Source organism: Lissotriton helveticus, chromosome 1_2 (assembly GCF_964261635.1).
Source record: "Lissotriton helveticus chromosome 1_2, aLisHel1.1, whole genome shotgun sequence".
Taxonomy (NCBI): domain Eukaryota; kingdom Metazoa; phylum Chordata; class Amphibia; order Caudata; family Salamandridae; genus Lissotriton; species Lissotriton helveticus.
Window position 1 is genome coordinate 80,693,809 of NC_136058.1, and position 17,772 is coordinate 80,711,580.

The 17,772-nt window shown below is 43.3% G+C and overlaps 1 protein-coding gene across 1 annotated transcript in view; it reads left to right on the plus strand.

Annotated features, from left to right (window-relative positions):
• Positions 1-17,772, plus strand: part of SLC35D1 (solute carrier family 35 member D1) — a 107,641-nt gene that overhangs the window by 62,243 nt on the left and 27,626 nt on the right. Inside the window, exon 9 of the mRNA XM_078668894.1 lies at positions 16,761-16,828. Within this exon, the coding sequence (XP_078525020.1) occupies positions 16,761-16,828 (68 nt within the window). The remainder of the gene's footprint in view (positions 1-16,760; positions 16,829-17,772) is intronic.

Below are 17,772 nucleotides of genomic sequence, written 5' to 3' on the forward strand. Positions count from 1 at the left end.
AGACGGGCGCATGTTCTTCTTTAACAAACGATAAGGCGAAATAAACGTTTACATCCGTAAACATGGATCAGCTGAGTCCCAAAGCACCAGAAATTGTATCATTTGCAGCATGTGCAAGGAATTCGTGTGCATACTTGCTAAATGCTCACGACTGGGTAGCCTTTATGCTAATTTGAATCAAATATCTGTTGAAGAGGGCAAGCTTGAAAATGTATGTATCTCATTCAGTGAGTTCTTGTGCCCATACTTGTTGGAGGCAAAAGAGTGTGAAAACAAAATTTCCTGGTCAGTTAAGTGCTTTCTTTAATCAATACATTTTTTACTACATGAATTCTGATCTCAAACCCCAACAGTTGGTAGTAGGGGCAGTTGTCTTTTAATTCTTTAACTTGAATGTACTCCTTTGTGGGTGATATCCTCCTAGCCAGATCTGGGGAACTCATTACCGAATCCTATTTTATCTATATAAATCTAGACATTAGTACCCTTCCCCTTTCAACACCCACCTAATTAAACGTATCTGCACCTTGCACGTCTTCAAGTTGTGCGCACGCAACTTAAATTGCTCCTCTTTGAAAAGGCGTCGACAGGCTATATTTCTCCAGTTATTTTGTAAGCTCTTTATCATTTTGTGCCTGCATCTGTTGTGAGCTCATCTTACTGCAAGTCCACTTACTCTCGCAAGCTTTATTGAGCCAGAGAAAGGCATTGGAATTCTGAGAACCTGCTGTGTAAACCTGCCTTTCACATGGTCCCAAAGCTCCCCGGCTGGGTTATGTTGACTGGAAAAGGATTTTATGTTTTTTTATGCTCCGCGTCCAGTAGAAGTAGAGTAAAATGTGCCCTTTGTGCTGTTAATCTGTGCCTGCAGTGTATTCACTGAGAGGATAGGAATATCTTGCTCAGTCTTTAAGCAAACCTCTGTACACCCGAGCAGGCCTTTTACCACATAGAGGAGTACTGAAAGTGTGAACCTGTATTGTGACCATTTCAGTCTGTACACGTTTGGGACATGCTTTTGAACAGTAGGTAGGTACTGGAGTACTGTTTCTTCATATCGTCATGGAACATGGATGTCCAAATGTGGTTTCTGATAAAAGGGTTGCTTTGTTCGATAAAAGTCCTCGCAGCCTTCTGATATTTGTGCATGAATTGTACAAAATTATGTGTCCGTGTACTATAAAACCAGGTCAAAAACACAAAGAGCGGAACGTTTGAAGTATTGTGCAGGAAATTCATATGTAAGAGATTAACCATCTTCAATTTTTTTTTTTTTCAAATTGTCTTTTTTTTTTTTTTTTTTTTGCTCTTGCAGCATAGCCTTTTAATATTTATAATATAACTTTGAGAGGTGGGAATACTGCCTTTTTCTCTGTGTCTGTGTTATGGGAATTCACTTAGCCCCGTATTTTATTACTTGTAAATATTGTGGGGATTGGCAGTGTGGCATGCTGTACAAATTACACACTGTGAATCTATGCCCTGTAAGTTGTACTGATCGTTTTTGCTCCTTTAGTTTTCAGACCTTTGCAATAATAGTCTGGCTGCCACCCCGTACTGGCATTGGATACTTGTGGACTATAATAATTGGCTGCTCATAGTTGAGAATAAACCTCTTACATTACTACATGTTTAGTACCCCAGGCCATTGAGCTATATTGAAGAATTCTACACATTCATTTCTTTGGCTTTAATCTCATTGAAGTGAAGGGGGCTAATGGATTAGCCAGATCTCCCTGCAATTCTATTGAAATGTACAGTGAAGCCAACTCAATAGCTATCTGGGGACTGTTTCCCAGAAGGCAGCAACGGTGCTCTCTGGAGGTCAGTTGTACCTCTTTTATGGGAAAATGCAATCATTTGAAGGCCAGCAAGAGGCTCGAAGACGTCCTCTTCCGCTAATGGTAAAAGATATATATGGTTCTAGGAGATTTAGGAAGGTGAGCTGGTGTATACTTCCACAATCAAAAAGTGTTGAGAAAGTAATTGATTCAAGCCTACGCACATCTTGATGAAGGGAGGAGTCCCAGTGTTGTACTGCTGAAGATGTGGATGTTTTATTAGGTCTGGGTTTTAACAGTGCAAACAGACCAGTAGTGCTCACAATATGCATGGAACTTTAGTCCACCCTTTCAGGCATTGTTTTTCTCCACCAATCTCTTTTCAGCCTTTTGGCCTGAAACTTCATCAGTGTTGTCTTTATTTATTTATCCATTCATAGAGCACAAGATTACTACACCGGTGTGTCCCCACGCTAAAAGCAGACACTCCGAAAGGAAGCGAAGGACAATTCCTACTTAGCAGCCCCTGGTCCCTGCCATTGACTCTAGTGTGCTGTTGAGAATAACCATGTCTTCAAATGTTTGCAAAATCTAGTTTCACATAGATCGGTTCTTGGTTCCGCCGGTAGTGTGTTCCACGTTTTAGCTGTGCGATATTTGAAGGAGCGTGCACCCATTCTTGCGTTATATATTCTCGACACTGTCACCAATGCTTTACCTTTGGATATTCGGTTCCGGCTTGGTGTGTATTGTGTTATCACGGGTTGTAGATACCTTGGGACTTTTTTTGACCGGATTCGGTGACAGTAGCACATTGCCTTGAGTAAGATTCTCTTCTCCACCGGCAACCAGTGCAGTTCCGCCAGGGCTTTCTTTGTGGAGGTTCTTCTAGGGAGGCTTAGCACCAGCCGGGCTGCCACGTTTTGCACCGACTGAAGTTTAGTCAGCCCTTTTTTACAAGCAGAAGCATCCAGATATAGGACATTGTGATAGTCCATTTGGGAGGTTTCCAAGGCATGTACTATGGTTTTCCTAGCATTAGACGGTAGTAAATCGAGGAGCTTTCTCAAGATTTTCATGGTCCCGAAGCATTTCCCCCACTACTTTCCGAATTTGGCTGTCAAATGCCAGTTTAGAGTTAAACCACACTCCGAGGTTCTTCACTTCTGTTTTCGGGGTAGGTAGTTGGGCCAACGTCGCCACCAAGCTGATGACCAAATAGTTGGAGCCTTGCCCACAATTATCACCTCTGTTTTGTTCCCATAGAGCTTCAGGCAATGGTTGGACATGTATGCTGCTACCTCCTCCAGACACTTGGAGAATTGGATTGCTATCTGTTCACTGTTTTGAGAAAGCATCACAGTCAGCTGAGTGTCGTCCGCATATGACACAATGGTCACATTATGATCTACCACTCGCTCAGCCAGCGGTCCCACGTATAGATTAAATAACGTGGGACTCTGAATTGATCCCTGAGGCAGGGGATACTCTTAGATAGGTGTGTCTGTTGTGAGACTTGAAAGGTTTCGCGAGGAGAGGAAGGATGTCATCCAGCGCAGTGCATTGCCCCTGACACCAAATGCCTCTTGTCTGTGAAGGAGCAGACCGTGGGAGACTGTATCAAAAGCCGTGCTGATATCCAGCAGGATCATTGCAGCGGAGAGGCCCTTCATCAGCATATTGTCTTGGCTCAGCCCAGTCGAGTATTCATGTTTAACCTAATGCTATTGACTGTTTGAGTGAATCAACTCAAGTATTTCCATTTGCCTGCATGACAGGCTACCTTAAAACTGTAGCTCTCTTTAAGTGAAATGGGAGCAAAAACATAACGGTATAAAAATCAAGGAAGCCTCCAATACTGCCTGCTTTTCGTTTCTTATCTAAATTTAATGTGCTTACACTAGAGGTGGGAGAGCCAACAAATTAACATAGAGAGCCAAGCCAAGGTTCTGTCTTTGATCTTAGAGCCCATGCACAATCCGAGCCCTCAACGTATTTGCTATGTAAATCATACAACAAACATCAAGTAAAATATGGTAGAGTTCCTTCAATCTTCGAAAAAGTGCATTTCTTTAACATGTGGAATCTTTAACATTAGTAAGGCACTGTATTGCACTGCTCTGAGAACTACTTGTTAAAAGTGATAGTTTCGTACAGCTGGTAGTCTGACCTCTCATTTGAAAGTGTTTCATATGCGATAATGAAAAAAAAGTTTTTATGAAATAAAGTATTTGCATAAGATCACACCATTTAATTAGGCAGGCTGCACGTTCTCCAGGGTTCCTGGCCTCACTTTGTACAAATCAGCCAGAAAACATGTCTCTATATGTCTTTGCTTATATTAAGGCTTTATTTTTACTTCTTAGTTAATTTTCTGCAGTTTTTTTAATCTAGCACGAACTCTACCCGAAGGCTGACCTTTACATGAGCACAAGTTGCATTACACACAGTCACATGCATTGTTTATACGTACAGGGAAGTTAAGTGATGTGCCCAGAATCACAGGATGTTGAGCCAACACCAAGACTCGAACCTGGTTCTCCAGTGCGCAGTCGGGAGCTCTGACAGTAATGCTACCTCCTGGGTAGAGGGAGGGAGGGAGGGAGGCAGGCAGAAGCCAAATGAAAACTCGGATGGTTATGGGCTCGAGCACCTCGAGCTGAGCCAGACATCAGACTCAAGCCTGGCTTGAGCTTTCAGTGGCTCGCCCTCCTCTTGCTTATGTCACATTTGTTGGCAGATAAAACCCAGACATTTTGGCTTTGCCATTGCTTTCCTTTAGATTGCTGTTGGGAGAAGGGTACTTGTTGTGTGCTTGTAACACAAGTGGAATCATCAGGGCTCTCAATTTATTTGGGGGGTGGGGGTTGCAGGGAATCTTTGGTATAATTACACAGGTACATTCAGTTACTTTAAAACCTGGTTAGGCAGCCACCTACTGCTTAGTTTCTTCAAGGAGGCAGGAGTAAATTGTGGTAAAACCTTGGAAATTAAGCATATTAAGTGTAAGCCAGTGGGATAATGTAGTAATGTTCCATCAATGAATTGGACAATACACCACCTAACCCAGTACCACTGGCGTCAGTAGTAACAATATTGTCCGCCAGTGGATCAAACCCTTGTAGAGCAGGTGCATTAGCAATGGCATTCTTAATACAATTAAATGACTTCGGACAACCATCACTCCACACAAAAGGAGCTTTGTTCTTCATTAATAAACGCATTTCATACGTCTTTTGTGAAAAATTATGGACACATTTTGCATAAAATTCTGCCAAACCCAAGAACGAACGCAATTCATCCTTTGACTTGGGCGCAGGAGCATTGAGTATGGCCTCCACAAGGGAACTCTTGGGTTTAATACCACTGCCTCCAATTTCATGTGCCAAGTACATGACAGACCTTTCAGAAAATTTACATTTGGTACTTTCAGCTACCAAACCGTTGTTCTTGAGAATGGACAAAACTTCTCTTAAAAGAGCATCATGTTGAGCCTTGTCCTTCCCCATTATCAAAATATCGTCTTGGAAAAAAACGACCTGCCTAATATGGCCAAATAAGTTTGACATGAGCCTCTGAAACACGGCAGCGGCCGATGCCAATCCAAAAGGCATTCGTTTAAACCTGTAACAACCAAACGGTGTACAAAACGAAGTAAACTTCCTGCTATTCTTGTCTAACACCACCTGATGATATGCCGCCGAAAGATCCAGAGTGGACACCACTTTGCACCACGAGTCAAGGCCAGCATTTCATCAATTCTGGGGAGAGGAAACTGGTCGACCAGGATATTGTTATTCAAATATCTAAGGTCCACACACAAACGGGCCTTGCCGTTGAACTTCCGGGCAACGACCAATGGAGAAACCCATTCAGCCGCCTCTATTGGCTCAATTACTTCGTTAGCAGGCATTTTATCTAGTTCTCCTTTGACCTCTTCCCTGATAATGAACGGAATATTCCTTGCCTTATGGACTTTAGGACACGCTCCCTCCTTTAAGCTAATCTGATGTGTGAAACCTTTTAATTTTCCCATGCGGTTTTCAAATACCTCTGAAAATTCTTGTAGCACCCACTTCTTAGTGTCTACGCTTTCGCAAGAGACCAACACTTGCTCTTTGCTATTCGGGTTAAGAATGTCTAACATTTTCTGGTCCTTCCAACCCAAAACTGATGGCCCTTCCTCAGCTATATATAATTTACCTGTTCATTGCCTTTCCTTAAAGCGGAAGATCAAAGTTCTAAAACCTAACATGCCTATACTTTGGCCAGTGTAACTTTCAGCAGCAATTTCACTAGGTTCCAACCACTCTCCTATGTTGTTGACAAATTTACTCCTCCAAACATCCTGTGCAATAATAGTGAAAGGCGAACCCGAATCAGCAGCCAATTGGATTATAACACCCCCTAACGAGATGTGACACAACGGTTTAGAAGAAGAGTCACCAGTAATATTAAGTACAACCTTCTTCTTCTGTACTAAATTTACCTGAGTATCAGTATCACTAGAGGACGAAGAGGACGTATCCTGAACATAAGCAACCTTCCCTTTTGAGCTTTTCTTGCTCTTGCGATTACAAACCCTTGAAAAATGACCTACCAACCCACAATCAATGCATTTTGCAGATTTAGCAGGGCACCTTTCATATGTAGCAGAATGTGAATAGCTGCCACACCTGTAACATATCCCGGTGCTAAACTTTTTCTGTATTTCATTGCTTTCCCCTTTTTTTTTCTGGAAAACCGGATTTCTTTTTATCAAATTTAGTATTCTTATAGTTTTCATACGCAACTTTCTTTTCAACAACTTTCCCAACAATTTCCTCGGAAACCTTCTTTTCTTGGGAAAGAGTAACTTTAGCACACCTCTCAGAAAGTTCAGCTTTCTTTACCATGGCAATAATGTCCTTAAGACACTTATCACCCTCCACCCATAATTTGTCCTGTAAACTCTTGTTTCTGGCATACATGACTACCTGGTCCCGAATAAGTTCCTCATGCAACTGTGCAAACTTACACTTGGTGGCCAGTTTCTTGAGCGCAGACACATATTCCTCAACGGATTCATGCTTCTCCTGTTTTCTATGAAAGAAAGAATGCCTAGTAACTCCTATACATACTGAAGGAGAAAAATGATCATCAAGGTTTAACAATGCTACCTTAAAAACATCTAAATCCCCCTCCGATCTTTCTTGTGTATGTAAATCATTGAAAATGCGTAAACCCTCAGGACCCAAACCCTCAGGACCCAAAGAATACAGGAGCATTCTTTTCTTCCTTTCTGGAGTAAATGTACCTTTAACATCCTCTAAATTCGCTATGTAGCTAAGAAAATATTCTTTCCAGTCTAACCATGCAACTATAGGTTCGCCTGGAACAGATAAAAACTCCTTTGGTGAGTTAATTTGAAGTTTAGGTACACTACTGTCCCCCGAAGCATTAGATCTCGAAGAACTAGCTTCCGTCGTCATCTTTCCGCACTATATTTCTATGTGTCCACTGTCCAGCTGTAGTCAAAGTACAAATAACAAGATATTCCAGCAGAATGGAGATTGAAGAAAGCTTTTCCACTTCAAGAAGACAAAAAAAAACACAACCTCAAGAAATCGATGCTGCATGCATATCCTTCGCCTAGAATGTCAGTAAATACCTTTAAATCCCAAGCGTCCGATGCCCAAAAACGGACTAAATCAGCTTGTTTGTTTAATTCATTCAGCGGTGCTCACACGACAAAGTAGCCTGGTTGCCATGGAAACTGAAGTTTTCAGCATTCAAATGGCCGCCGTGCGTGACCCTTGAACGCGGTGACGCTCCGTGCATTCCGACGTATTTCCTGGAGTGTGGACTTCGTGCGCGGTGAGCAGCGAACGCTGGGAGAAGCGAACTCCACCTCGAGCTCAAGATGCGTGCACTCAAGATTCAAAGGTAAGCAAAACACCCTCGCTGCAACGCTCACCAACCGCAATACAATTTGTCCAAACTAGTCTTAAAAACGTAACTCTGGCATCAAATAAAATCCAACGACGAGAGTTTCAGTTCTATGGTACAGCCAGCTCTTAGTTTTATATTTCAAGCAGATGTGAAGCCGCAGTAACGCGCCACAATTTCACTTCCGAAGCAGGCAAAGTCTTACTTCGAAATTACGAAAGAGAACAAAAAAAAAGAGCGCATTACAAACTGCATAGAAGTACTCACAAATCGATGTTGCATCAGAGAAAGTCCTTAGAAAGCACAACTCCCATAGATCGTGGTTAAAGTAAAGGTATCAAATCCATCTTCATGAAGTCTTTAGTGGGAATCCTCGTTGCCAAAAATTGTAGTAATGTTCCATCAATGAATTTGGAAAGTTGAAGTTGCAGTATTCTTTTATTGAAGTAAAAGTAGCAACATACAGATCAGCGTAAGGTATTACATGCAGCTCCACAGAGCTGGCTGCAGAGAATGAAATCATAACATTCTTAACTGCTCACATAGTTACAGGGATTACATGTACAGGATTCTACACACAGCACATTCTATGCTTACATACCTAGTATTCACAACCCGTATTCCATAAAGGAATATGCCATCACTACAGATAGCTCCATAGGTTAATGGATCACCTGCATAGTTGTGTGTTTACCCGCATGCTCACAGATTGGCATTCAGTGGGGATTTAACCTTTTCATGAATGTATTGGGTACTTCATCGCACTGTGGAATGTGCAAATGGCCTATTGGTACTGTTGCTCTACCGTACACAATCTGCTGCCTGAGCATCCAGCACTTAAAAGAGAAGCAAGTAGAATAAAAAGGGCTATATAGAAACAGTTTTAATAATTTGTCCTAAGCTGCTGTTCTCAGATATTGATGGTGGATCCGGCTTTTTGCATTGAATTGCCGCTGTATTATTTTCTCCTTCAAGAAGAAGCAGAGTCTACAACTATGACTGTATATTCATGTGTGTACAAATGTACTCCTTTTTGACACTGTCACCCCCACTTTTTGCTTGGTACATGATGTGATTTCGACTGGACTGCACTGGGTTCCTGCTAACCAGGTCCCCAGTGCCAGATTTCTTTCCCAAATCTGCACATTTGCTCCCCCAATTGGCAATACCTTAACTACCCCTGGTGCCTAGGGCCTGATGTACTAAAGAGGGTCCCCCAAGGGCTGCAGCACAAATTGTTCCACCCTAAGGGACCTCTCACCAAACTCATGCAGGGCTGCTATTGCAGGCTGCGTGTTTTGGGGCAGACAAAACGGAAAACACAACCTGACAAACATCCCTCTTTGCCAAGCCCCCTAACACTGCATGTAGTACTTATAAGTCACCCTTACTGCAGGACTTGCAACCTTAAGGCAGGATACTTGGTATTGCATGGGAGGGCATACCTGCATCAGTAGCTATGCCCCTGTGCTGGTTAGTTCCATTACTGCCAGAGCAAGTGGACAGGGAAGGCATTTTAGAACATGTGCTGGACACTGGTGAAAACGAGTTCCCCGGCTACATGATGGTTTCACTGCATATAGGGATGTTTGGTATCCAACATCTTATATTGATAAACCCACACCGATTCCAGTGTTGGACTTACCAATACATGCACATAGAGGACTCCTTAGAGGTGCCCTCTGAAAACCTACCCGCCTCTGGTCTGCCAGCCTGCCACCCAAGACACTGTTTTGACCTCCTAGGGCGAGAGCCTTTTTCTCTTAGGAGACCCAGAACATAAGCCTGTCACACCCCTCCCCCTCCCACAGGATGACCTGCTGATTAACCTTCCTAGGTCAGCAAGCTTCAAAGAGCAGCTGCCTTTGCAATGAGAATCTGTCCCCCCTCACAGGAGAGGAATCCAACCCTCTTTGTCCAGAGCCTCTTTGGAACCTGGACAGGTGGGGAAATTAGCTAGTCATGTAGGCGTGCCTCCCTCCGGCCAGTGCCACTCGTAAGGTGGACTAAACTGAGATAGACCCGTCTTTTCAGAAGTAGCCATCTTTCTGATGGCATACTTGGGAATTCTGGGAGTTGGTTATACCGGTTTCCCACAGGAAGTGGTCATATAGGGGGCATAGTGACCCTAAGGGTCAGCAGCCCATTGGCTACTATCCTACACTCCTCCCCTATTACCCATAAATGTAGTATTTAGGGGAGCCCCTGGCACCAGAACAATAGATCCTGCCGACCTGAAAGACTAAGAAGGACGTGAAGAGTTGCATCTTGCAAGAACAAAAGATACAGCAATTGACTTGGTGCCAAGCCTGCATGCCTGCGTACTGCCTTCGTCAATTTCTCCAAAAGTCGACTGTCCTGCAGCTGATAGTTCCCAAATCCAGTGAGACCTGCCAGCACTTCACCCAGGAACCAAGACCTCCCAAGAAGCAGCGGGCCTGCATCCTGCAGACATCCAGAAACCCTTGGAGGGACTCGGAGACCACAGAAACCCAATGCCTGAAGACCCCACTGCACCTGTCGCACCAAGCCGGAGTTGAAGGGGGCAAACAGTGTCAGCGTAGTCCCTCAGCCCTGCAGAGACAGTCCAGTGTGGTGAAACCTCTCATTGACTCCCTGACGTCGCCTGCAGCCTCTGCACACAGGCCCCCTCTACCGTAACTGCTCCTGGTAAGAAAACCTAGACACTTCTGCGCCTGTTGCCCCTTGGCTGTGGAGAAGAGGACCAAAGGTGTCCATACGTTCCCGAGCATTGAGACCTGAACCTGGTTCAGCCTGACAGGCCCCACAGTCAAAGCCTGCAGCCTCGTTTTCCACTCACCTTAACTCCTGGAAAAGGGTACCGTAAGTTGCAGTTCTGTACTTGAATGCTGCATTGACCCTTCCCTCCATAGGATAACATTGCAGCCTCCAGAAATTGTACTTTCGACCAGGGCCGGACTGGGAACCAAAACCGGCCCTGGTAAAGTGCTCGGCCGGCCCCCCCTCCCCACTCGGGGGAGGGGGGGGTAGGACGGGGTGTTGGAGGTGCCGCCGAGCGCTTTTCCAGGGCCGGTTTTCGGCCGATTTTGTTGTAGGGCCGATTTTGCAGCTATGCTGCAAAAACGGCCCTGCAACAAAATCGGCCCCCAGGGGCCCAAAACCGGCCCCCACCCTTGCGGCGCACCGGGGGATTGCCCGGTGCCCGCTATGGCCAGTCCGGGCCTGCTTTCGACTTTTTGAACTAAAAAGAATTCATATTTAAAAACATACTTACCTGAACAATTTTCTTCTGATGCCTAAACAAACATAAAGATACTTGCTATTTTTATACATTGGTACGGATCGCCTTCTTAAGCTGTGTGTCTTATTTATTGACAATTGTGTGTATTTTCGGATGTCGTCCACTCATAAGGGAACCCCTGAACTCTTTATATGATATATCAAAATGAGATATATTGTGTAAAGAAGCAGGTTCCTACAGTGTACTTGTATTGCCCCACCTGGCTTTTATATTGTATATGTGTTAGTGTTTAGGATTCCAAGTGAGCTGGTGTCCAGATCAGGATATGAACCACGGAAATGAGTGAGCAATCCTGCCATTTCTACGTAGTTGAAGAGACCTTTGCTCGCGGAGGTCACTGTAATTTTGTGACGCTCAAAATACAGCATTCAAAGTAAGTGAATTTCTTGGAATAAGCAAGATGTTTTGTCCTTGATTAATTATATATATTAAGTTCCTAAGACCGGGGACAGAAGGTACATCTATTAATTTGATTAGTCTTGGACAAGCAAACACCAGGATTTGATTCCGTGAAATAAACCTGTACGTGTTTACTTGTCTTGCCAGTTTACTTGTCTTGCCAGTTCAGTCATTTGGCTATGGAATACTGTGTTTCAAACCAATAGCAACGCTCTTTGTTGTACAGACTTTGCACCCTGAGGGCTCCACAGAGACCCACCCTTTGAAGTCTGCATTGCTAAGGAAGCAATCGTTGCCACATGGTGACATTTAGTGCACATGTGCCACGTTGACAAATGACCCGGACTTTAAAGGGCTTAATGCACTGATCTGTAGTCTTTCCTGTACATGTGTCCCTCCACCATGAGCAGCGCACCTTGTATTTTTTAAGAATGCTGCTTGATTACTTCAATAAAAAATCACTTTACTCTTGCTTTGTCTGCTCAGACTCTTCGGGTGCAACATGTCCTCTGGTGTCTAAATGCCTTCCACTTTCCAAGTATTTTAATAGACCATTTGGTTGTTCATATTTTTATTTATTTTTTGGAGGGGTTTGTAAACCACTACTCTTCGCTTTACTTGGACATGTGTGAGGATGTGTTAAATAACATCATAGTCCCAATGCTGAAACTGGCATGGCAACCACTTAATCTTACTGCAGCTATAAAGGGTACAGGAGAAAATCTACCTTCAATGTGACCCTAAGTAAGGGGTGTAATGGATCTCGAGTCCTGACTGCCTGGGTGGAGATCTTGCCATCCTTGATCATCTGGCTCGGTCGGACCTGAAATGCAATTGATCTAGGCAATCGTGGGAAAGGACAATTATTTAGATGCCTATTAGGAGGTGTATGTTTTTTAAGATTTTCTGAATTTGAGGTAGTAGTTTCCCAATCTCATGAAGGACCAGCAATTCTAAAGTGAGGACTCTGGAAGTGGAAGGAATTGACCACGTTATCTCCTATGCCTGAACGGGTGATTCTGCAGTAAGCTTTATTAGAAGACCTATGGCTTCTGGTTCTTTGGGAAAGAGCTAACTGTTTACAAGGTAGTGCAGTGCTCGGCCATTAAGTGCCTTGTGTAAGAGGCAAAAACTTTTCAAGGCACATTTTCTTTTACTGGAAGCCAATAGATGCATTTGCAGGCAGGGGTGATTTGGTTCTGCTGTCCAGGCAAACACCAGCTTTGTACTGATCATGTTTTCGTAATGTGTGCAAATACATATTTGTTCTGAAGTTTTGGAATCTAATTGTGTTACTAAATGGCCTACTCAGTTTAATACAGTTATAGAGGAGGTTATTTTAAGTCATATTGTATCCAACACCTGTAGCCTTTATCATGGGACTATATAATCACAAATCTTATTGTTGTCCCTGCTAGTGTAGAAACTTTTCAGATGTTTGAGGCACTTGCACGAATGGAATGTTAAAATAGGACTCTTTTCCAATTCATGAAATGTACTCAATAATGTACTTATCTTACATTATAGCCCCATAGAAATAGTTTAATTTCAACCTATGGGATAGCACTAGTGTGATTGATAAGGACAGTCCTCATTGTCTCGAGTATGGATTATTACAGCCAGCGTTATCAAAAATGTTACTTCCTTTGGTCGGAGATCAGTTGTGATCAGTCAATTCCCAAATCAAGTTTGTCTGAAAGTGGGGCCAAGTATTTTCCTCTGATGTGCTGTCAAGAGAAGCATCATTGGCTCTTTAGGCCATCCAAAGACTGAAATGATTTATTAGTGAGTCCAAGACCTGCTGTTTTAATTTCTACCATGCCTGTTCTCAGGGTCAAATTTGAATGTTATCACAGGGTTCAGTGCAGCACTCTGAAACAGGATATCAGTCGAGTAATGAAGATGGGCTGTAGGCATAAAGCGTAACAGCCCCTCTCATGAATATTTTCATCGCAGTGGTCACCGGAAGAAGCTTTCAGTTCTAGAACCTCTGGCATGTCCATTTGCTTTTTGTTTTGTTAGAGTAAACACCATGCAATTCCTGCCAGAATCCATTTTGGGCCAATAACCGATGTTACACCGTGAGGAGCAGCTCGTCGGAGGCTTCTATAGGCTTGTAGATTGAGCCACCAAAAGAGACTATGTTTAAGATGTATTGGGTTGATTCATTGACGCGACAGACCACCTGCTATTAATAACAATCTCCCAGGCAACAAGAAATTATTAATGTTACCCTGAAACCTTTCATTGCCACAACCAATAGAGGGTCAGTTAAACGGCAACAGCCCAATCTTTGATTCTCCAAACCACTTTGCATCAATCTTTGGAGATGCAAGTAAAACAAAAGCTACTCCTAGATTATTTTTGTATTGGCAACTAGTACACTCTCCAGATAGTGGTCCTGTTTAAATTCCTGTCAAGTTCTTCCTATTACTTTGAATGGGGAGATGAAGATGACGTTAAATAAATTGGCAAAATATGGAGACAACATAGTGATGGGGACTGTTGCCAGCATCCATATGTAAAATAAAAATACCTTTTAAAAGTTCCACGGGAAATGAATGACATGGGTTATGCCTGGCGACTTTTTAAAGGATTGCCATGTGTTTTGGAAATTGATAACTAGGGGAACAACTTATTCTAGGGGATAGGGAGCAATATTTGGAGATGGGTATGCGATTGGTGAGGAAAATAAATTAGAGGGTTGTACTCCGAACATTGAGTGGATACAAGCCATGCCAACTGATAACAGTAAGGTGCAAGATGCAGTATTGCTACAAGAATAATGAAACTGTTCCAGGCCTTGGTAAAGCTCCAGTGAACCGGTTACAGGAAAATCTAGAGTGGTGTTCTTGACCGCAAGCCCCTACTCATTAGCTATCTAGCATCACTGTCCCGTTCTTCTGTTTCCACAACTCAAAAGGATGCAGGGATGGGCTGCTTCTGTTCTCACTTTTTTTCGGGATTGCTAAATTTTTTGTCCCATCTCTTCCAGGTGAGTAGGTCCGTGAATACTTAGATTCCGATGACCTCACCACTCTCCTCTTCTTCTGAGCAGGCCTCGAAGATGTTCTGGAGGCAGACCTCTTCGCGGCCGAGCGCCGCCGCGACCGGGAGCTCGCCGATGAAGACGACAGACTGACCACTGAGGCAGGGGACACTGTCCTGGTCCTTGAAAATCTCCTCAACGTCGACCTCTTCGACTTTCTACTTTGACATCGATCTTCTAGACGTCGATGAACTCCTCGACGTCGAATGTCTTCTCTTCGACGTCTACTTGCCTCTTCTGGACGTCGACCGTCGTGTTGACATTGACGGCAAACGGCGGTACAGCCTCGACGGCAAGCGCCGTTGCCTCCTGGACTCATCTCGACGTCGATGGTGTGTCGATGCCGGTGAAGTCCTAGACGTCGACCTTGTCCGAGGTCTCGACGTCCTGCCCCTCGACGTCAAGTGGCGACGCCGCTTGGACCCAGAGCCCTGGGTCGACGGGGAGCAGATGGTGGTCATACCTCTCGACGCCGAAGCTATCGACGTCGACCGGGATCTGTGCCTTTTCTTGACTGGGGAGCCCCCAGAGGCCGAAGCACAGGCAGAGGACGATGACTGAGTCCCTCCATGCCCAGAATTCCCACCTGGTTCTTCATGTCTCCTCTGCTCAAGACCTTGGAGACAAATTTTCTCCCCGTCACGCAGGGTCCTCCTTGAGAAAGAGTGACAGATATCACAGGGACATGGGTGGAAGGGAGGCAGAGTATGCATAGTCTCTGGGGGTCAGATTTAGCCATCTTCCTACCACACTCAGGGCACTTGTCGAATAAAGATGCCATTTTTGTCAGAAAGGAGGTGTTAAAACTGGTTAAAAAACGCAGCAAATGGAAGAGAAAGACCCCAGACGTCGTGTGAAACACTCAAAACACTGGAAAAGTGCCAACAATTGAAGAAATACCCAAAAAGGGAGAGCTCAATGCTCCAGGGTCCTGCCAGCAGGAGCCAGAAAAAAGAACTGAAAGTTAAAGGACTTTGGCTGTGCATCCTGGGATACCGAGGGTCTCTGGAGAGTTCCTTAAAGGCATGGTATCCCTTTTCCAGACACATAATGGCAGCCTATGGGGGCTTGTCTGTCCAACCCTTCCTCTCTATCATTTCAAGGATTTTGGTGAAGGGAAGTTTCTCTATGGGTGAAACTTGGCAATATGTGTACAATTTGATTTTATTTGGCTATCCTTTTCACTTTAAGTTGAAGTACTGGCCAGTGTAGCCTTGTAATTATAGGCTGCATTATTTGTCTTTGATTTTCTCTTAAGTGTCTATGCAGGACTGCAAAGAAGACAGTTTAAGAGATTAGTTTTGATTTCTCCGGGGTCCCCGCACATGGGCGGGACTATTCACTAGATTATCACTATAACAGAGATACCCCTACTACAGAACTGGAGTTACAGGTAAGAAACTACTCCATGTCTTGGTGGCCTACCTAGTTAGTGTCCTAATATTAATGATTAATCTAGTGAGTTTGGAAATCTTAATTGAAAATCTTAGTTTCGGTTTTACTACCTCTCCTAATGGGTGTGGAGACGTTTTCTTGGTGGAACAAGAGGCACTTTGATGGTTTTACCCAATTGCACATTGGTATTAGATAACCACCAAGCTACGTGGGGCAGAGAGAGCTCTGGCCATAATTTCAATACTATATCAAGAATTTATTTTATGCACCAAAAGAATATTTTTGTTGGTACTTTGCCAAACAGTAACATTTCTGTAAAGCTTCCAGTTTAGTGGGAGAATGTCTTATAAAACACAATTTGTATCCACAAGAGATGCAATTTAAAGTAACCGTTGACTGGAATGGTAAATGCTCAAGTCCTGTTCTCATTCAGTGTACGAAACATTTCACCAATCTGCTGTGTTGAGCATTTTAATTGGAAGCTGCGCCATACGGGGTCGAAAGAGTATTGGAAGTGATCAAATTTAAATGGAATTGTCTTTGCATTAGCTGTTGAAGTTGAGATCCATGCTGCCCTATAAGCTTAGGTTTGGTTTCACTTTTTAAGAATGTGTTGATTCATCATCAGACAGGCCCAGGCCCAGCTCTCCTGTGCTGCTGCATCGCACTGCTTCCTCCCTATTTTCCTGAGTGCTTTCTCCTGCTTCCGCTCATTTTTCGGAGTTTTCTCCTGCTTTTTTCTGCGTTTGCCCCACTTTTAGGGCTTTCTCCTGCTTTTGCCTCTTTTTTACTGTTTTCTCCTTGAAGCAACAAAACTCCAGCGCCTTGAGACCCTCACGGGTGATTTGCTGCGCTTTAGAAATCATTTTTGATTAAGACAGAAAACCTTTTCATCTGTTAGTAAACCTGTTTGTTTCTTTTTTAGGCTATGGAATACAAAGGTTGGACAGATATGGTTTTTGTAGTGCAGTTCACTTTGTCCTGTATCATGGGGTAAGTATGAACCCTTAATCCTGTATTAATGCACCATGAGTTTTCCTCTCCCAGCACATTTTCTTCTTAACAGTTGAACCACTAGTATTCAAAGCATTCTTGCAACTTTGCAATTCTTACATATGTATATATTGTTTTCATTTGTTATGGGCAACGGTTACAAACAATAAATCAAAATGGGGGGGGGAAGATTAGCAGCCAGAGATCTAAACTATTATTTTATTTGAGAATGTGGACCTGGAATGCTTGGTGAAAAGTTACTACTTTGCACAGAAGTGATGAGCTAATAGTCTGGGGAGTTGACAATCTTGCAATAATATCTGTTTGGGGCACGGAGTACATACCCTGAGATTGCCCAAGTTAAACTGGGGTAAGAAGTGTGTCTTTCTCTGATTGTGCATGATATGGCAATACAGTAAACACCAGGATATAAAAAAATAGTTCCTGTAGATTTCATAGAGGGATATAAAGTCAACTGATGATGAGTACCCGCATTATTAGTGAAGAACAGTATATCATTAAAGTGTACTCTTGTTCTCAAAGTTATGTAATTTTCATATTTTTCCCTACATTTCATTCATAAGATGTTCTCTTGGCTTGCCAAACACATTTCAATTAATTAGTCTTTTAAGAGCTGTCCAGAAAAACCTGCAATATTTTCCTAGGGATTCGCCTTTAAAAACAATTCAACAGAGTTTAACCGCTACTCCTAATGAAGAGTGAGGCTTTCTGTTCTAACATTAAAACCTATCAATACTTTGAAATAAATGTAGGAAGCTTTGTGATCTTGGGGTTATCCGAGACTTGCTAAATACATTCTTTAGAGGTAAGGCCATCTAATTTTCTACCAGACTCAGTCTTTCAGTGACAAATTTGTTTACATTTTTAGACTTCATTAATCCAACAAGGGTCAACAATGGCCCAGCAATGAAAACAGTTAAACA